Here is a 22134-nt window from a genome sequence, read left to right as displayed (position 1 = left end):
ATGGGGACACTATACTGTAAACAGGTGCCGTCCTTCGGATGAGACGTAAAACCGAGGTCCTGACTCTCTGTGGTCATTAAAAATCCCAGGGTGTTTCTCGACAAGAGTAGGGGTGTAACCCCGGCGTCCTGGCCAAATTTCCCATTGGCCTTAACCAATCATGGCCTCCTAATAATCCCCATCTATGAATTGGCTTCATTACTCTCTGCTCTCCTCCCCACTAATAGCTGATGTGTGGTGAGCGTTCTGGCGCACTATGGCTGCCGTCGCATCATCCAGGTGGGGCTGCACACTGGTGGGGGTGGAGGGGATCCCCATTACCTGTAAAGCGCTTTGAGTGGAGTGTCCAGAAAAGCGCTATATAAGTGTAAGTAATTATTATTATTATTATTATTATTATTAATACAAGTCCTTATCTTCATTTAAAATTGTACTGGATTTACTTTACTGTGAGCTGGATTGGTTATGAACTGGGATTATAATCAGACTCCACTGACACTGACAGAGCAGTCTGAGACTCTCCAGGCTGGACTGGACTGGGAGCTGGATTAGTTATGAACTGGGATTATAATCAGACTCCACTGACACTGACAGAGCAGTCTGAGACTCTCCAGGCTGGACTGGACTGACTGGACTGGGAGCTGGATTAGTTATGAACTGGGATTATAATCAGACTCCACTGACACTGACAGAGCAGTCTGAGACTCTCCAGGCTGGACTGGACTGACTGGACTGGTTATGAACTGCGACTTTAATCAGACTACAGTGAATGTAGGATGTCAGTTTCTTTCTCAGTATTGAAGGACAAACACGACCCTATTTCTACAACTTCCCTAAAACATCATTGCTCTGCATATTAAACCAAACCCCAAAGAACAGCAGGAGACGGGACCAGTCATTTAATTCAAAAATAGGTACATTGGTTTAAATATACATCTGTTTACACACATATTACAAAGGCCATCATTCTCAAATGTATACAAAACATCAAAGAAAAAATCATAAAAAAACAACTCAACAGCAAAAAATATTTAAGAATGAAAACATCTTAAAATTATAGTACAAATAAGAAAATGTTGTTCCTGCTCTTCGTGGTGAGGAATTGCACTTGGAATTCATCATTCAAGCGGATGAGTCCAATAACACTGCAGGATTCAGGGATGGGGTGGGAGAGACTCCGGGAATACTGGGATACTTCAGCATCAAAAGGGCTCAGGAGAAGCGAGTCAGTTTATCGTAGTCCAGCTTGAACTGCCTATACAGATACATCGAAAGGATCATACCAAAGAGCTAGAGAGAGAAAGAGAGAGAGAGAGAGGGGTTAATACAGACACACTGACTGGACACTCCAGTACATTAACACTGCACTGAGAGAGAGGAGTTAATACAGACACACTGACTGGACACTCCAGTACATTAACACTGCACTGAGAGAGAGAGGGGTTCATACAGACACACTGACTGGACACTCCAGTACATTAACACTACACTGAGAGAGAGAGGGGTTAATACAGACACACTGACTGGACACTCCAGTACATTAACACTGCACTGAGAGAGAGAGGGGTTAATACAGACACACTGACTGGACACTCCAGTACATTAACACTGCACTGAGAGAGAGGGGTTAATACAGACACACTGACTGGACACTCCAGTACATTAACACTGCACTGAGAGAGAGAGGGGTTCATACAGACACACTGACTGGACACTCCAGTACATTAACACTGCACTGAGAGAGAGAGGGGTTCATACAGACACACTGACTGGACACTCCAGTACATTAACACTGCACTGAGAGAGAGGAGTTAATACAGACACACTGACTGGACACTCCAGTACATTAACACTGCACTGAGAGAGAGGGGTTAATACAGACACACTGACTGGACACTCCAGTACATTAACACTGCACTGAGAGAGAGAGGGGTTAATACAGACACACTGACTGGACACTCCAGTACATTAACACTGCACTGAGAGAGAGGAGTTAATACAGACACACTGACTGGACACTCCAGTACATTAACACTGCACTGAGAGAGAGAGGGTTCATACAGACACACTGACTGGACACTCCAGTACATTAACACTGCACTGAGAGAGAGAGGGGTTAATACAGACACACTGACTGGACACTCCAGTACATTAACACTGCACTGAGAGAGGGGTTAATGCAGTGAGAGAGGGACAGTCTGTTTTACCTTGCCAATACTCAACATAAAAATCTCTGTGATGCAGAGAGAGACAAAGAGATCAAAGTCACAATCAGAGCCATGGAAAACAAGACAACACTACACAACACCGACCTCAGAACTACTCCAAGCACACAAATATGTAGTGAACCATTATAAACATAATGTTATGGATATTACACACACTGCATGCAGCAAGCGGCATATGTAGGCACAAATTATGACATCACACCAGTCCACTCCACCACAATCACACTGTGCTTAATCACAATTCGACTGCACTCCAATCCGATCCACTCCAGGTTTTACAACATTACTCATCAAATTCCTATTGCAAACCAGCCTGATCCCGGCTTTTGCAACGTCACCAATCAGCAGCTCATTGTAAGCACCGGTTTCATAACACTGTAAAACCTGGGGTGGATCGATCGGACTGCCATTATAAACCAGTGTGATCTGCCCCAGGTTTTGCAATGTTTATTGATCGGATTCCAACTACACACCCGTCTGATCCACTCCGGGTCTTACAATGTTATCAATCCGATTCCCATCGCATGCCAGTCGGATCCACTCCGGGTTTTACACCGCAGGTAATCAGATTTCCAAAGCATGCCTTTGTGTGACCCTCTCTCGAGGCTTGAAGTGCTTCTAATCACAGTCTCACTGCAGGCCAGCCTGATCCACTCCAGGCTTTACGGGCTACAGAGCTCTTGAAGAGCCCCCAGCCCCCAGAGTTGGAGTGGCCAGAGAGGCAGAGCACGCACACACTGGCACACTGAGACCTGGAGGGCTGAAAGAGCCTGTTCTCTGGAGCCGGGCGCCGACACAGAGAGAGACACATGAACACCAGCAGGCTGACACACTGGCAGAACTGAAAGAGAGGGGGGGGGGGTTGGGGGCTGTTTTAAACCCCCTCTCCCCCCCTGGTATAAATCCCACCGCCAGGGCAATCCAGTCCGGACCAGCCCGGGTTTTACAAAGTCTTCAGTCAGGCTCTCATTGTAAGCACCAGCTTAATTACACTGTAAAACCTGGAGCGGATCAATCGGACTCCCGTTATAAACCAGCGTGGTCTGCTCTAGGCTTCATAGTGTTCTTAACTGGAATCCAACTACACGCCAGTCTGATCCGCTCCGGGTTCTACAGCGTGATCGATCCGATTCTCGTCCCGCGCCAGTCTGATCCGCTCCGGGTTTTCCAGCGCGATCGATCCGATTCTCGTCGCGCGCCAGTCTGATCCGCTCCGGGTTTTACAGCGTGATCGATCCGATTCTCGTCCCGCGCCAGTCTGATCCGCTCCAGGTTTTACAGCGTGATCAATCCGATATCAATCCGTTATCAATCTCGTCGCGCGCCAGTCTGATCCGGTCCGGGTTTTACAGTGTGATCAATCCGATATCAATCCGTTATCAATCTCGTCGCGCGCCAGTCTGATCCGCTCCGGGTTTTACAGCATGATCGATCAGATATCAATCCGTTATCAATCTCGTCGCCCGCCAGTCTGATCAGCTCCGGATTTTACAGTGTTATCAATCCGTTATCAATCTCGTCGCGCGCCAGTCTGATCCGGTCCGGGTTTTACAGTGTGATCAATCCGATATCAATCCGTTATCAATCTCGTCGTGCGCCAGTCTGATCCGCTCCGGGTTTTCCAGCGTGATCAATCCATGTTATTAATCACGGCTCTAGGTCGTGCTCGTCAACCACCTTTGCTCATCATTACCGTTAACGAGGGGGAGCGCAGATTCCGATGAGTCTGCATGCCCCCCAGTCACACCACTGTATGACAGTAAAGTCATTATCACACCATTGTAGCAGCTGGGATCTGAACAGACACAAGCGATCTCTCGGCCTGCTCTCGCCTGTATCCTCTGGGACAAGTCTGCAGCAGCTGCGCTCTGAACAGACACAAGCGATCTCTCGGCCTGCTCTCGCCTGTATCCTATAGGATGAGTCTGCAGCAGCTGGGCTCTGAACAGACACAAGCGATCTCTCGGCCTGCTCTCGCCTGTATCCTATAGGATAAGTCTGCTGCAGCTGGGCTCTGAACAGACACAAGCGATCTCTCGGCCTGCTCTCGCCTGTATCCTATAGGATGAGTCTGCAGCAGCTGGGCTCTGAACAGACACAAGCGATCTCTCGGCCTGCTCTCACCTGTATCCTCTGGGATAAGTCTGCAGCAGCTGGGCTCTGAACAGACACAAGCGATCTCTCGGCCTGCTCTCGCCTGTATCCTATAGGATAAGTCTGCTGCAGCTGGGCTCTGAACAGACACAAGCGATCTCTCGGCCTGCTCTCGCCTGTATCCTATAGGAAAAGTCTGCAGCAGCTGGGCTCTGAACAGACACAAGCGATCTCTCGGCCTGCTCTCGCCTGTATCCTATAGGATAGTTCTGCAGCAGCTGGGCTCTGAACAGACACAAGCGATCTCTCGGCCTGCTCTCGCCTGTATCCTATAGGATAGTTCTGCAGCAGCTGGGCTCTGAACAGACACAAGCGATCTCTCGGCCTGCTCTCGCCTGTATCCTATAGGATAAGTCTGCTGCAGCTGGGCTCTGAACAGACACAAGCGATCTCTCGGCCTGCTCTCGCCTGTATCCTATAGGATAAGTCTGCTGCAGCTGGGCTCTGAACAGACACAAGCGATCTCTCGGCCTGCTCTCGCCTGTATCCCCCCCTGCTCCCCTGTGTGTTTCTGTCCGCTGGGCTGTCTCACCTCCACCGCGACCACAGCAGCACAGACTCCCAGGATCAGCGTGAGGTTCTGCTTCAGCCAATTTGTAATGCCCAGCTTACAGCCCTGGAAAGAGAGAGTATACCGACTGTAATGTAGACGCTCATCTTCTCCTTATCCTTATCTTCATTCCACATTCTCATCGTCATCCTCCTCCTCACTTTCATTCTGATCCTCATCCTCATTCTCACAGAAATCTTCGTCCTCCTCCTCCTCTTCCTCATTCTTATCCTCATTCTCAGCATCATTCTCAATCTCATCTTCATCTTAGTTCTCGTCCTCACCCTCATCCTCTTTCTCATCAGCCTCATCTTCATTCTCATTCTTGTCCTCATCCTCAGTCTCATCCTTTCTTTTCATCCTCATCTTCATCCTCAATCGCATCTTCTTATCCCAATCCTCACCCTCATCATCCTCATCTTCATCCTCAATCTCATCCTCTTTCTTATCCCAATCCTCACCCTCATCCTCTTTCTCATCATCCTCAATCTCATCCTCTTTCTTATCCCAATCCTCACCCTCATCCTCTTTCTCATCATCCTCAATCTCATCCTTTCTTATCCCAATCCTCACCCTCATTCTCTTTCTCATCATCCTCAATCTCATCCTCTTTCTTATCCCAATCCTCACCCTCATCATCCTCATCTTCATGCTCAATCTCATCCTCTTTCTTATCCCAATCCTCACCCTCATCCTCTTTCTCATCATCCTCATCTTCATTCTCATTCTTGTCCTCATCCTCAGTCTCATCCTTTCTTTTCATCCTCATCTTCATCCTCAATCGCATCCTCTTTCTTATCCCAATCCTCACCCTCATCATCCTCATCTTCATGCTCAATCTCATCCTCTTTCTTATCCCAATCCTCACCCTCATCCTCTTTCTCCTCATTCTCCTCCTCATTCCCCTCCTCATTCTCCTCCTCATTCCCCTCCTCATTCTCCTCATTCTCGTTGGACGCTCACCTGTTCGTAAGGTTGTCCATGGCAGACCTGCCTTGGCGGAGAAGAGCTGGAGGGGTTGACAGGCGTGGAGGTGGTGGAATAAGTCTCTGAGCTGTTATCTCCATAAAGCTGCTCAGTGACGTTATAAACGTCACCTGACTCGGTCATGTTATCACCCAAAAAATCCAGGACATCCAAGACACTTGAATTATTGCCATACACGTCACCCTGCTCAGTCTTGTCAGGGCCGTCACCCTGCTCAGTCTTGTCAGGGCCGTCACCCTGCTCAGTCTTGTTGTTGGTGACAGTCTGGCTCCCACGAATACAGGAACAGGCAAAGTGTTGTTTCTGGTGCCAGTCCTGAAAACTGTCCCAGCCACAGCACTGCATCTGAAAGAGACATAGATGTGCTTGAAGCCGCCACCCTCACAACGCCGTATTACAGTAAAGTCACTGTCACACCACCGGATGACAGTAAAGTGACCCTCACAACGCCGTATTACAGTAAAGTCACTGTCACACCACCGGATGACAGTAAAGTGACCCTCACAACGCCGTATTACAGTAAAGTCACTGTCACACCACCGGATGACAGTAAAGTGACCCTCACAACGCCGTATTACAGTAAAGTCACTGTCACACCACCGGATGACAGTAAAGTGACCCTCACAACGCCGTATTACAGTAAAGTCACTGTCACACCACCGGATGACAGTAAAGTGACCCTCACAACGCCGTATTACAGTAAAGTCACTGTCACACCACCGGATGACAGTAAAGTGACCCTCACAACGCCGTATTACAGTAAAGTCACTGTCACACCACCGGATGACAGTAAAGTGACCCTCACAACGCCGTATTACAGTAAAGTCACTGTCACACCACCGGATGACAGTAAAGTGACCCTCACAACGCCGTATTACAGTAAAGTCACTGTCACACCACCGGATGACAGTAAAGTGACCCTCACAACGCCGTATTACAGTAAAGTCACTGTCACACCACCGGATGACAGTAAAGTGACCCTCACAACGCCGTATTACAGTAAAGTCACTGTCACACCACCGGATGACAGTAAAGTGACCCTCACAACGCCGTATTACAGTAAAGTCACTGTCACACCACCGGATGACAGTAAAGTGACCCTCACAACGCCGTATTACAGTAAAGTCACTGTCACACCACCGGATGACAGTAAAGTGACCCTCACAACGCCGTATTACAGTAAAGTCACTGTCACACCACCGGATGACAGTAAAGTGACCCTCACAACGCCGTATTACAGTAAAGTCACTGTCACACCACCGGATGACAGTAAAGTGACCCTCACAACGCCGTATTACAGTAAAGTCACTGTCACACCACCGGATGACAGTAAAGTGACCCTCACAACGCCGTATTACAGTAAAGTCACTGTCACACCACCGGATGACAGTAAAGTGACCCTCACAACGCCGTATTACAGTAAAGTCACTGTCACACCACCGGATGACAGTAAAGTGACCCTCACAACGCCGTATTACAGTAAAGTCACTGTCACACCACTGGATGACAGTAAAGTGACCCTCACAACGCCGTATTACAGTAAAGTCACTGTCACACCACCGGATGACAGTAAAGTGACCCTCACAACGCCGTATTACAGTAAAGTCACTGTCACACCACTGGATGACAGTAAAGTGACCCTCACAACGCCGTATTACAGTAAAGTCACTGTCACACCACTGGATGACAGTAAAGTGACCCTCACAACGCCGTATTACAGTAAAGTCACTGTCACACCACCGGATGACAGTAAAGTGACCCTCACAACGCCGTATTACAGTAAAGTCACTGTCACACCACCGGATGACAGTAAAGTGACCCTCACAACGCCGTATTACAGTAAAGTCACTGTCACACCACTGGATGACAGTAAAGTGACCCTCACAACGCCGTATTACAGTAAAGTCACTGTCACACCACCGGATGACAGTAAAGTGACCCTCACAACGCCGTATTACAGTAAAGTCACTGTCACACCACCGGATGACAGTAAAGTGACCCTCACAACGCCGTATTACAGTAAAGTCACTGTCACACCACTGGATGACAGTAAAGTGACCCTCACAACGCCGTATTACAGTAAAGTCACTGTCCCACCACCGGATGACAGTAAAGTGACCCTCACAACGCCGTATTACAGTAAAGTCACTGTCACACCACCGGATGACAGTAAAGTGACCCTCACAACGCCGTATTACAGTAAAGTCACTGTCACACCACTGTATGACAGTAAAGTCACTGTCACACCACTGGATGACAGTAAAGTGACCCTCATAATGCCGTATTACAGTAAAGTCACTGTCCCACCACTGGATGACAGTAAAGTGACCCTCACAACGCCGTATTACAGTAAAGTCACTGTCACACCACTGGATGACAGTAAAGTGACCCTCACAACGCCGTATTACAGTAAAGTCACTGTCACACCACCGGATGACAGTAAAGTGACCCTCACAACACCGTATTACAGTAAAGTCATTATCACACCACTGTATTAGAGTAAAGTCACTCTCACAACACCTTATTACAGTAAAGTCATTATCACACCACTGTATTAGAGTAAAGTCATTATCACACGACTTAATTACAGTAAAGCCACTGTAATAACACCGTATTACAGTAAAGTCACTGTCACACCACTGTATGACAGTAAAGTGACCCTCACAACACCGTATTACAGTAAAGTCACTGTCACACCACTGTATGACAGTAAAGTGACCCTCACAACACCGTATTACAGTAAAGTCATTATCACACCACTGTATTAGAGTAAAGTCACTCTCACAACACCTTATTACAGTAAAGTCATTATCACACCACTGTATTAGAGTAAAGTCATTATCACACGACTTAATTACAGTAAAGCCACTGTAATAACACTGTATTGCAGTAAAGTCACCATTACACCAATATATTAGAGTACAGTCACCATTCCTCTAATTAATTACAGTACAGTCACTATTTCATCACTGTATTACAGTACACTACTATCACATCACTGAATTATAGTAAGGTCACTGTCACTAGTAAACTACAGTAAAGTCACTGTCAGACCACTGTAGAACTGTGCAGTGCAAGACTGCTCTCCTACAGTATGTTACAGTACCTGTCTCTGTACAAATTCCAGGGTCGGCTCAAAATGCTTCATTTCAGAATTTTCGTCCCCAAAACCAGCGATGAGCTGTTTCACAGCTTTCTGCATTCTGCTTTCCACCTGGGAGAGAGAGACAAACTTGATAAAATACCACGGAGACAATTTTGTTTTCCATTCTTCATTTGTGTCACGACCGTTCCAAGAAAGTTTATCGAGATCGGCTCGATACCAATCACGTTCAATCAGACCAATCAGTCTGATCCCTCGATCCATTTTCTAACCACTTGTTCGGGGTCAGGGTCTTGGGGTAGCCGGGGACAAGACAGGGTAAACCCTGAACAAACAAACACACACACACACACACCAGGGCCAGTCCATCACAGGGCACACACACACACACACAGACACACCAGGGTCAGTCCATCACAGGGCACACACACACACACACACACACACACAGGGTCAGTCCATCACAGGGCACACACACACACACTCACACCAGGGCCAGTCCATCACAGGGCACACACACACACACTCACACCAGGGCCAGTCCATCACAGGGCACACACACACTCACACCAGGGCCAGTCCATCACAGGACACACACACACTCACACCAGGGCCAGTCCATCACAGGACACACACACACACACACAGACACACACACACACACACACACCAGGGCCAGTCCATCACAGGACACACACAGACACACTCACACCAGGGCCAGTTCATCACAGGACACACACAGACACACACACTCACACCAGGGCCAGTCCATCACAGGACACACACAGACACACACACTCACACCAGGGCCAGTCCATCACAGGACACACACACACACACACACACACACCAGGGCCAGTCCATCACAGGACACACACAGACACACACACACTCATACCAGGGCCAGTCCCATCACAGGACACACACACTCACACTCACACCAGGGCCAGTCCATCACAGGACACACACACACACTCACACCAGGGCCAGTCCATCACAGGACACACACACACACACACTCACACCAGGGCCAGTCCATCACAGGACACACACAGACACACACACACTCACACCAGGGCCAGTCCATCACAGGACACACACAGACACACACACACTCACACCAGGGCCAGTCCATCACAGGACACACACAGACACACACACACTCACACCAGGGCCAGTCCATCACAGGACACACACAGACACACACACACTCACACCAGGGCCAGTCCATCACAGGACACACACAGACACACACACACTCACACCAGGGCCAGTCCATCACAGGACACACAAAGACACACACACACTCACACCAGGGCCAGTCCATCACAGGACACACACAGACACACTCACACCTGGGCCAGTCCATCACAGGACTCACACGCTGGGGTCTGTTTTCCCAGAAGCCAATTTACCTGCCAGCGTGTCTTTGGACTGTGGGAGGAAACCGGAGCTCCCAACTTTAATGCAATGTGATTAAGGGCAGAGCATGCAAACTCCACCCAGACAGCACCCAGGCAACTGAACCCAGGGCCCCAGCAGCACTGGCAGTACGGTCAACCCCTGCACCACCGTGCCGCCCAGTGAGTCTGCTATTAGCTAGTGTTTGCCACTGCTCTCCTTCGTCTCCACCTTATCGCTGCCTTCATCATCCTCGAGTGTCTCACCGTCTTCCACTGCGTATACAGGAGAATTCCCCCGATGATCTGAGAAGCCAGCAGCAGGACCAGCAAGAAGAAATACTGCAAAAGAACAGGAGCCTAAGATCAGCGGTCCGCAATGAAGGTGGTTTCATTTCAGAAATCGCACAGCGCTCGTCTGCTGGTCTCCATATGAGTGGGCCAATAATGTTCCCACACAAGGTGCCCCTTATTCTCTCGGCTGCTCCACACTGGCTAAGCAGTGGGACTCCAGATTCATCAAGTCTTCACAGTCTCGGTGTCACAATACTACAAGACCGGACAAGCCCCCAGCTACGTCCTGACAGCCAATCAATTAATCAATTAAATGCCGTCAGGGCTCCCTAATTAGTCATTACAAATTGAGAATAACACGATGAACAAGTACGATAATAAACTGTTTACATGTCTAGTTTCAAGTTCAGTTGCTCCAATTGGCAATTCATTCAATTAATACAATAGTAATATTAATTAGAGTTAATCCATTAACTGCCACCTGGCAACTTCAACTGTCTCAGTACTGGAGGACTCACCATTCCCAGCATGCACCGCACCTCCTTCAAGGCACCCAGACACCCGAAGAACCCGATCGCCATGGTGAAGACCCCGCCCCCCGCCAGGATGTATGAAAAGAAGGAGAGAGAGACTGGGGGAGAGACTGCAATAAAGACAGTGAGAGGGGTTAATACAGAGACACTGACTGGACACTCCACTACATTAACACTGCACTGAGAGAGAGAGGGGTTCATACAGACACACTGACTGAACACTCCAGTACATTAACACTGCACTGAGAGAGAGAGGGGTTCATACAGACACACTGACTGGACACTCCAGTACATTAACACTGCACTGAGAGAGAGGGGTTAATACAGATACACTGACTGGACACTCCAGTACATTAACACTGCACTGAGAGAGAGGGGTTCATACAGACACACTGACTGGACACTCCAGTACATTAACACCGCACTGAGAGAGAGGGGGGTTAATACAGACACACTGACTGGACACTCCAGTACATTAACACTGCACTGAGAGAGAGAGGGGTTAATACAGACACACTGACTGGACACTCCAGTACATTAACACTGCACTGAGAGAGAGAGAGGGGTTAATACACACACACTGACTGGACACTCCAGTACATTAACACTGCACTGAGAGAGAGGGGGGTTCATACAGACACACTGACTGGACACTCCAGTACATTAACACTGCACTGAGAGAGAGGGGTTCATACACACACACTGACTGGACACTCCAGTACATTAACACTGCACTGAGAGAGAGGGGTTCATACACACACACTGACTGGACACTCCAGTACATTAACACTGCACTAAGAGAGGGACAAAATATTTAAACTGAAAATGTAAAAATACTTACAAATTATGGAAATGAAGGTGGTTTCATCAAACAAAATCCAGAGCCCAAGAGAAAGTAATGTTGCTCCTAGAATCTGAGAGAGAGAGGGGTTAATACAGACACACTGACTGGACACTCCAGTACATTAACACTGCACTGAGAGAGAGGGGTTCATACAGACACACTGACTGGACACTCCAGTACATTAACACTGCACTGAGAGAGAGAGGGGTTCATACAGACACACTGACTGGACACTCCAGTACATTAACACTGCACTGAGAGAGAGAGGGGTTCATACAGACACACTGACTGGACACTCCAGTACATTAACACTGCACTGAGAGAGAGAGGGGTTAATACAGACACACTGACTGGACACTCCAGTACATTAACACTGCACTGGGAGAGAGAGGGGTTAATACAGACACACTGACTGGACACTACAATACATATGGATAACAAAGATCATTATGTTAACAGAAGCAGCACAGAGGAGAGCCATTCTGAACCAGCAGCCCCACTACACACAGCGGAGCAGGTGGAGAAGTGAGACACTGCAGCTTCACCAGTCGAATTACCGAGCAACATTAAGAGTCTAGAACTACATCTCCCAGCAACCCCCGGGCCCCTGACTCACTGCCGACAGGTGCATGCTGGGAGGTCTTTTTTTTTTTCCTTCGTTCTCTACAATTTCCGAGCAGAGTGTCGGCACAGCATACTTACGAAGAAGAAGAGGTTGAACAGGAAGAGGAAATACTTGGTGAAATCGATACACGCCTTGGATCCCATGGCTGCAAAAAACGAAAAAACACCAAACATTAAGAATGGTAAAGCCGACTGACTGACTGATTGATTGATTGATTGATTGATTGATTGATTGGTGAGGAAACAGTGCCTCCTATCCTTGCCCTGGCAGAGTGGGAAAACCGAGGTGCACGCGGCTACTAGGAAGAAGAACGCAGGATGAGAGCCCAGGTGCTGAAATAAAGACAGTTGCAACTCTGACATTTCTGTTCATTTTAAGAGAGTGGAAACCGCATGGAAGTGCAGGCTCTCCTGTACACAGAGGGGGGTGGGGGTGGGGAACAAGCTGCCCGGCCCTGTGGTTGAAGCCGATACCCTGGCTTCTCTCCAGACACAGCTGGGTGAGCTCCTCCAGTCAGGACAGGAGGCTCTTCTGTACGCAGAGGGTGGTGGGGGTGGGGAACAAGCTGCCCAGCCCTGTGGTTGAAGCCGATACCCTGGCTTCTCTCCAGACACAGCTGGGTGAGCTCCTCCAGTCAGGACAGGAGGCTCTTCTGTACGCAGAGGGTGGTGGGGGTGGGGAACAAGCTGCCCAGCCCTGTGGTTGAAGCCGATACCCTGGCTTCTCTCCAGACACAGCTGGGTGAGCTCCTCCAGTCAGGACAGGAGGCTTTTCTGTACGCAGAGGGTGGTGGGGGTGGGGAACAAGCTGCCCAGCCCTGTGGTTGAAGCCGACCCCCTGGCTTCTCTCCAGACACAGCCGTAGGAGATCCTCCAGTCAGGACAGGAGGCACGTCTTTACGCAAAGGGTGGCGGGAGAGTGGAACAGGCTGTCCAGCTGCACTCTTGAAGCCGATACCCTGGCTTCTCTCAAGATCAAGAGCTGGCTGAGACTAACCACCAAAAGGCTTTGGGCTGAAGGGTCTCCCCTCATCTGTAACTGTTCCCATGATCGATCTCGGATCGCAAAGGCTCAGCCAATGGCATGCCCCGTTTAAGTTTCCGTGGCGACAACGGCACCCTGCGTGTGCAGTACTTCCTCTTTCAGACAGGATGTTGCTCTGCGGTGAGAGGAAGTTGTGGTCCACACCAACCTAACAGCTCCCCTGTGGCGCCCCGAGACCAGGACTCTCTGATGTGAGAGACGCAGGACGCAGGGTTAGAAGCAAAGGCCGAGCTGATGGTTTATAGACCCGGTTGATCGAGGGCAGTGTAGCTCGCTGAAGTATAGCACGCAATAGCGAAATCACAGTCAACCTGCTCCTCCCACACGACTGCTTCATCCTGGAGACTACAGTGCGGAAATCACAGGGAAAAAACAACAAGTACGAGGTCCAGCATCAGAACACAGCCTGAACACACACACACACAAACACACCAGGGCCAGTCCATCACAGGACACACACACACACACACACTCACACCAGGGCCAGTCCATCACAGGACACACACACTCTCACACCAGGGCCAGTCCATCAGAGGACACACACAGACACACACACACTCACACCAGGGCCAGTCCATCAGAGGACACACACAGACACTCACACCAGGGCCAGTCCATCACAGGACACACACAGACACACCAGGGCCAGTCCATCACAGGAGACACACACACACACACTCACACCAGGGCCAGTCCATCACAGGACACACACAGACACACACACACACTCACACCAGGGCCAGTCCATCACAGGACACACACACACACCAGGGCCAGTCCATCACAGGAGACACACAGACACACCAGGGCCAGTCCATCACAGGAGACACACACACACACACTCACACCAGGGCCAGTCCATCACAGGACACACACAGACACACACACACACTCACACCAGGGCCAGTCCATCACAGGACACACACACACACACACTCTCACACCAGGGCCAGTCCATCACAGGACACACACACACACACACTCACACCAGGGCCAGTCCATCACAGGACACACACACACACACACTCACACCAGGGCCAGTCCATCACAGGACACACACAGACACACACACACACTCACACCAGGGCCCGTCCATCAGAGGACACACACAGACTCTCACACACACACACACACACCAGGGCCGGTTTTCCCAGAAGCGAATAAACTTTCCAGCGTCTCCCTCGACCGCGGGAGGAAACCAGAGCACCTGGGGGAAACCCACATGAACGCGTGGAGAACGTGCGAACTCCACACAGACAGCTCCCCGGGGCCCGGAATCGATCCCAGGGCAGAAACGCTCACTGCTGCACCGCTGGGCCGGCCCTCCAACACACACAAAAAAAAAATCCTGCTCATATTTTAAACCAGCCACCCCTTACATGTAGTCCGGTCGGTCGCAGGACTTGCAAAAACCGGCACTCCTGTCCCTTTCCCAGGGAGCCTCTCGAACCGTCAAGCGACGTTCAGGAACTGAGCCTCGCTGCGTCACGGCAGGACGATGGTGTTCAGTGACTAAACGGCCATCTGTCAGCTCAGGTCGGTGAACGCGCTTGCGTTCGCTCTGAACACCCCATCCCCCCCCCACCTGCAGAGCGCCGCTACGTGCGTCAGTGTCCACCGCCAACCAAGATGCACCCTGGGAGAGAGGACGTCAGCGACCACTTCCTGAGCGGCGAGAGAGAAAAGGCAGATCGGGCCGATCAGAAGGGGCCCGTTCTGTCGCCGCGGCGGCCGGGGTATAAGCAGGGCCCTCTGCGGTGGTCCACCAAGAATAGGCCAGCGGCTGGAGAAGAGCCGACGCTCTTAAAGAAACGCGCCGAGTCCAGTCCCCCCTGGCCTAAACGCAGCGGAGGTCCGGAAGCCGGAGACGCGGATCCGAAGTCGTTCGTCTCGGCGAGAGAAGGAGTTCAGGGTCGGAGGGGTTCAGCTGACGGGAAAGGCGGGAGCAAAAAAGGATCAGGCAGGTGGTCCGTGCTGTTGCAGAGGAATGACTTGAGTGGTTTTTTTCCCCTGCCTGATTGGAGACCAGCTGGGGCCAGGCTTGAAGATGCCCCGTTCCGTAGGACACAGCAAGGCCAAGGGTGGTGATTCCAGTCTCCAGGAGCCCCGTCCTCTCGGTCCAGTTTCCCCCAGAGTTTCATCCGGGCTTTTCGTGGAGAATCTGCCCCGAGAGACCCGGGATTCCCACGGACACGGCTCAGAGGAACTGGGTCTCTTCGGTCCTGGAGAGCTCAATGGTAATTCCTTACACTTGTATGGCGCCTGTCCGGACCCGGCACTCAGAGCTCTTCCCAGGTCAGGGGGAATCCCGCTACCCCCACCAGTGTGCAGCCCCACCTGGATGATGCTCCAGTCCTCTCACACACCAGCTCTCAGTGGGGAGGAGACCAGAGGGATGGAGCCAGTTCAGAGAGGGGGGTTATTAGGAGGCCATGAGGGGTAAAGGCCAGGGGGGGGAATTTGGCCAGGACACTGGGGTAACACCCCTGCTCTTGTCGAGAGACACCCTGGGATAGTTAATGACCCCAGAGAGTCAGGACCTCGGTTTTACGTCTCATCCGAAGGACGGCGCCTGTTTACAGTCTAGTGTCCCCGTCACTATACTGGGGCATGAGGACCCACACAGACCGCAGGGTGAGCGCCCCCTGCTGGCCCCACTAACACCAAATGAGAATGAGACAGTGGGGGAAGGAAGGACTTGAATGTAAGAAAGGGGACAGATGACAGGAGCAGTTAATTGGTTAATTGGCCAGCTCAAGGGAGGGGCTGCTGGCAGAGCCCAGCTCAAGGACGGGTCGAGGGCAGGCGCTCTGGGACCGAGAGTGAGCGCACGGCCCTGCGGTCACGATTCCGGGTCGAGCACAGCGGCGGAGCAGCGAGAGCTGAAAACAGGAAACATCTTTGCAGAGCGTGTCAGGGGTGGAGAGGCAGCGAGGAGGACGAGAGAGGGGAAACGACCGGCCTGCCAGCTCTTCGGCACTGCTGCACGGCGGGACGGGTTTCTGTGGAGGAGCTGTCCCGGGTTCGAGGTTCAGCTCGCCCTGCCCCCCACTCGGCCTCCGTGCACGGCTCGGGCCCAGGAGCTCAGCGCTGTGCAGCAGAGCTCTGCCGACAGGAAACCAGCCTGACTAAAATACACCCTGTGAGAGCCTGCAGGTGTCCTCGCTGCTCCTGCTGGGTATCGGTCACGTCTCACTGCCTCCTCTCTCTCTGTGACTCTGTTTGTTCCATCAGCTCCTCTCCTCTCTCTCTCTCCTGTCCACATCTCTCTCCTCTCTCTCTGTTTCTCTGTTTCTTCCATCACCTCCTCTCCTCTCTCTCTCCCGTCCACACCTCTCTCCTCTCTCTCTGTGTCTCTGTTTCTTCCATCAACTCCTCTCCTCTCTCTCTCTCTCCTGTCCACATCTCTCTCCTCTCTCTCTGTGTCTCTGTTTCTTCCATCAACTCCTCTCTAATCTCCTCTCTCTCTCTGTGTCACTTTCTTCCATCAACTGCTCTCTCTCTCTCCTGTCCACATCTCTCTCCTCTCTCTCTCTGTCTCTGTTTCTTCCATCAACCCCTCTCTCCTCTCCTCTCTCTCTCTCCTGTCCACATCTCTCTCCTCTCCCTCTGTCGTTCACCCCACCCCCCTCTGTTCATGTTTACATCGCTCTGCTGCTCTCGATCCGTCACCCCTCCCTTGCTTGTGGTCTGAGCAGGTGTGCCCCAGTGACTGCCTCAGACACCGGGAGAGATGAAACACAGGTCAGGCACAGCCCCACCCCACCTCTCCCCCAGCCCACGCACACATTTCGGTGCTGTCAGTGAGTCTCCCGGTGCACAGCAGTCTGATCCACTCCTGTCTTTACAGTGCTGTCAGTCAGACTCCCAGTGCACAGCAGTCTGATCCACTCCTGTCTTTACAGTGCTGTCAGTGAGAGTCCCAGTGCACAGCAGTCTGATCCACTCCTGTCTTTACAGTGCTGTCAGTGAGAGTCCCGGTGCACAGCAGTCTGATCCACTCCTGTCTTTACAGTGCTGTCAGTCAGACTCCCAGTGCACAGCAGTCTGATCCACTCCTGTCTTTACAGTGCTGTCAGTGAGAGTCCCGGTGCACAGCAGTCTGATCCACTCCTGTCTTTACAGTGCTGTCTGTGAGAGTTCCGATGCACAGCAGTCTGATCTACTCCTGTCTTTACAGTGCTGTCAGTCAGACTCCCGGTGCACAGCAGTCTGATCCACTCCTGTCTTTACAGTGCTGTCAGTGAGAGTCCCGGTGCACAGCAGTCTGATCCACTCCTGTCTTTACAGTGCTGTCAGTGAGACTCCCGGTGCACAGCAGTCTGATCCACTCCTGTCTTTACAGTGCTGTCAGTGAGAGTCTCGATGCACAGCAGTCTGATCCACTCCTGTCTTTACAGTGCTGTCAGTGAGAGTCCCGGTGCACAGCAGTCTGATCCACTCCTGTCTTTACAGTGCTGTCAGTGAGACTCCCAGTGCACAGCAGTCTGATCCACTCCTGTCTTTACAGTGCTGTCAGTCAGACTCCCAGTGCACAGCAGTCTGATCCACTCCTGTCTTTACAGTGCTGTCAGTGAGAGTCTCGATGCACAGCAGTCTGATCCACTCCTGTCTTTACAGTGCTGTCAGTGAGAGTCCCAGTGCACAGCAGTCTGATCCACTCCTGTCTTTACAGTGCTGTCAGTGAGACTCCCGGTGCACAGCAGTCTGATCCACTCCTGTCTTTACAGTGCTGTCAGTGAGAGTCCCGGTGCACAGCAGTCTGATCCACTCCTGTCTTTACAGTGCTGTCAGTGAGAGTCCCGGTGCACAGCAGTCTGATCCACTCCTGTCTTTACAGTGCTGTCAGTCAGACTCCCATTGCACAGCAGTCTGATCCACTCCTGTCTTTACAGTGCTGTCAGTGAGAGTCCCGGTGCACAGCAGTCTGATCCACTCCTGTCTTTACAGTGCTGTCAGTGAGACTCCCAGTGCACAGCAGTCTGATCCACTCCTGTCTTTACAGTGCTGTCAGTGAGACTCCCGGTGCACAGCAGTCTGATCCACTCCTGTCTTTACAGTGCTGTCAGTGAGACTCCCGGTGCACAGCAGTCTGATCCACTCCTGTCTTTACAGTGCTGTCAGTGAGACTCCCGGTGCACAGCAGTCTGATCCACTCCTGTCTTTACAGTGCTGTCAGTGAGAGTCCCGGTGCACAGCAGTCTGATCCACTCCTGTCTTTACAGTGCTGTCAGTCAGACTCCCAGTGCACAGCAGTCTGATCCACTCCTGTCTTTACAGTGCTGTCAGTGAGAGTCCTGGTGCACAGCAGTCTGATCCACTCCTGTCTTTACAGTGCTGTCAGTGAGACTCCCGGTGCACAGCAGTCTGATCCACTCCTGTCTTTACAGTGCTGTCAGTGAGAGTCCCAGTGCACAGCAGTCTGATCCACTCCTGTCTTTACAGTGCTGTCAGTGAGAGTCCCAGTGCACAGCAGTCTGATCCACTCCTGTCTTTACAGTGCTGTCAGTGAGAGTCCCAGTGCACAGCAGTCTGATCCACTCCTGTCTTTACAGTGCTGTCAGTGAGACTCCCAGTGCACAGCAGTCTGATCCACTCCTGTCTTTACAGTGCTGTCAGTGAGTGTCCCGGTGCACAGCAGTCTGATCCACTCCTGTCTTTACAGTGCTGTCAGTGAGAGTCCCGGTGCACAGCAGTCTGATCCTGGGCTGGATCCGATAGACAACACTGTAAAACAGAACTGCGGGAATCTGGCAGACAAGACTATAAAACCCGGAGTGGATCACACTGCTGTGCACTGGGAATCTCACTGATAGGCTGAACCATTTGCCATCATTCCTTATATAAGTATTGTGCATATATATACATACGTGTCCTGTATGCAAAACAATGTACAGTCTGAGAGTCGAGCACCATGTTGATTGGGTTGGGCCCGCGGGGGTGTCGAGTGTCTCTCTGCGCTCAGGACCGTTCAAGACGCCGGATTAAATGACTGACTGCTGAAATATTAACCCAGGTAACCAGACCTGTGGCTCTGAATATGAAAAGCAGGGCTCGGTGTATCGAAACACGCCGCCCGTCACACGCTCTGTTCAGCGCCTCAAACACTACCACCCCCCAACACACACACACAAACACATTTTGAAACTTGAACTTTGGTATGCAGCTACATCTCGGACACCACGAGTTAGTCGATTTTTTTAAAACTTTTTTAAAACACAAGCAGCGGGGAGGGTCGAATTCCTCGCCCCGGAGAGCCGATTTTTTTACAAACGGAAACAACCCCCAACACAACAAAAAAACACAAACCGCCAAGTTCGCAGCGGTGCAGGCGACCAGGGCGAGCCGAGCCGAGCCGAGCCGAGCCGGGCGCGTCGGGTTTCGTTACTTTTCCGCTGGAGAGAAACCTCCGCTTTTTCCTTCCCTCCGCTCGCACCTCTCCGGGGTGACGGTAGCCCGACAGACGAAGGTGTATAACACGGCTTTCGCAGGTGGCGAGTTAACCGTGACGAAGTCTGCACACACACTCACACACACACCCAGGGCGCTCTCACGCAGAAAAAAAAAAGACCGCCCCGCAAGCGTGAGCAATATCCTCTCTGTTTCATCACTTCTCTCGACGTGCTTTCCCCCACACGTTATACCTTCCACTGCTGCGAGACGCGTTGTCGCGGCTCCACTCCACTCCACTCCACGGACGCGCGCGCCGCGGCGTGGGAGCGTGGGACCTGCCCTGTCCCGTCTCTCTCCCTCTCTCGCTCGCTCGCTCGACGCTCTGAGACGACCCGGCTCAAGCCGTGAGGCAGACGGCACACGTTTCAGCCTGAAGCCAGGCAACGTGCATCAGACACCCTCCCCCCCCACCAAGACACCCCACTGCACGGGACGGACTTGGGGCCGGGCGGCGGTGTCACCCAGTGCACCCAAACCCCACTCGCCCAACCGCGGAGCGTAACTCCGGATGGATGGCCGTGCCTCGCACCGTCTCTCTCTCTCACTCACTCACACACACACACACCAGGGCCAGTCCATCACAGGACACACACACACACCACACACAGCTCCAGGACGACACCGGTGAGCTCTCCACACACACACACACCAGGGCCAGTCCATCACAGGACACACACACACACAGCTCCAGGACGACACCGGTGAGCTCTCCACACACACACACGCGCGCGCACACACACACACACGCCCGCCACCTGCTATAATAAAGACGAAGCCTTTCACGGCGGGCGGAGTTCGGGCCGGGCCGCTGCCGATAAGAGGCAGATTCCGTTATCTGCCCCGGGCTCCATGCAGTTGCCCCGGGGGGGGGTCCGGGCTCGGTGACCTCCCCGCCCTCGTCACTGACCCGGTATACCGGCTTCGGCTTCACTGACCTCTCAGGCTGGACACGGCCACGGCGCGGACAGGTCACGTCCTTCCCCACGCGAACGGCTCGGCTCGGCTCTGCTCCGACACTCGTGAGCGGGACGGCGGCGTGGAGCTGCTGGCTGGTGCCTGGTGGTGTGTCGCTCGTACTGTTGCTGCTATCTGAACCCCACGCTGTCAATCAGTGACGACAGAGGAAAAGAGTGGTTTTTTTTAGACGTTCTAGAGAGAGAGAGAGGAGGGGAAAAAAGTTTAACCTGTTTTGGGTTTTCCGCTCAACTTCCGAGCTCGCATTTCCTTCCTTCTTTCGCTTGTTTTGGGGGGGACTTTTCTGCTACGCCTGTGCGCCCCTTGCATCTCTCTGCCTCCTTCGCTATCTCTCCCCACACCGCCCAAAGCAGCTGGCCTCTCCCCCCGCTCGGCCTGAGCCGTCGCCTGGGGGGTTTAGTTTGGATTCCCCACGTTGTGCTCCGACCCGACGCCGTTTCCCGGCCCCGCTCCGCGCCGCATCCCCGTGAAGCTGCTGCCCGGCGCTCCCAGCGACCACAGACGCGCCGGTCCGCCCCTCCCGCCGGTCCCGGAGCGGCCCGAGCGACTGCCCCGGCCCGGGTTCCGACCCGCCGTCTTCCAGCTGCAGGGCCGCTGCCTGAAGACGGACTTCCAGGCTGTCCCACACCGCTGCTGCATTACAGCACACTGCGGGCTGCCAGGCTGTCTGCGAGCGAATGACAGGGTATGACACAGTGCATTCTGGTGTATAACAGTTTAATACAGTATATATAACACAGTTCATCATGGTGTGTAACAGTTTAATACAGTATATATAATAGTTAATCATCAGCCAGCTGCCATATCACCCTGCAGCTCCCAGCTGACACACCCCACTGGAGCCCAGCAGGGGTGAGCCTGGCCAGTACCTGGAGGGGAGACTCCTGGGAAAGCTGAGGCTGCTGCTGGGAGAGGTGTGAGTGGGGCCAGCAGGGGGCGCTCAC

At 52.1% G+C, this 22134-nt stretch overlaps 1 protein-coding gene across 4 annotated transcripts; it reads right to left on the bottom strand.

The window, feature by feature from the left end:
• Positions 1-884: 884 nt before the first annotated feature.
• On the bottom strand, positions 885-21334 carry LOC138240721 (CD82 antigen-like). Of its 4 annotated transcripts, none has more exons than XM_069191919.1 (9): positions 21151-21334; positions 12796-12863; positions 12091-12163; positions 11235-11359; positions 10690-10764; positions 9026-9133; positions 5896-6264; positions 4915-4998; positions 885-1290 (listed from the first exon to the last, which is right to left on the bottom strand). In XM_069191919.1, exons 2-9 carry the CDS (start codon positions 12859-12861, stop codon positions 1213-1215), a joined length of 978 nt encoding a protein of 325 aa, XP_069048020.1. In that variant the 5' UTR covers positions 12862-12863; positions 21151-21334; the 3' UTR covers positions 885-1212. The 4 variants fall into 4 exon arrangements, with proteins under 4 accessions (XP_069048020.1, XP_069048021.1, XP_069048022.1 ...); XM_069191920.1 differs by lacking the exon at positions 21151-21334 and adding an exon at positions 20407-20763; XM_069191921.1 differs by lacking the exon at positions 21151-21334 and adding an exon at positions 20072-20328.
• Between the last annotated feature and the right edge of the window lie 800 nt (positions 21335-22134).

The sequence above is a fragment of the Lepisosteus oculatus genome, chromosome 7, assembly GCF_040954835.1.
Source record: "Lepisosteus oculatus isolate fLepOcu1 chromosome 7, fLepOcu1.hap2, whole genome shotgun sequence".
NCBI lineage: Eukaryota > Metazoa > Chordata > Actinopteri > Semionotiformes > Lepisosteidae > Lepisosteus > Lepisosteus oculatus.
This window is presented reverse-complemented; position numbering and strand designations above follow the sequence as displayed.

Bases quoted from the DNA above. Each gene is read 5' to 3' on its own strand.
- LOC138240721 (XM_069191919.1), bottom strand. From the start codon at position 12,861: ATGGGATCCAAGGCGTGTATCGATTTCACCAAGTATTTCCTCTTCCTG. The intron at 11,360-12,090 runs GTAAGTATTTTT...TCTTTATTGCAG, and splicing joins CACCTTCATTTCCATAATTT to TCTCTCCCCCAGTCTCTCTC. The intron at 1,291-4,914 runs GTGAGACAGCCC...TTCTCTCTCTAG, and splicing joins CTGCTGTGGTCGCGGTGGAG to CTCTTTGGTATGATCCTTTC.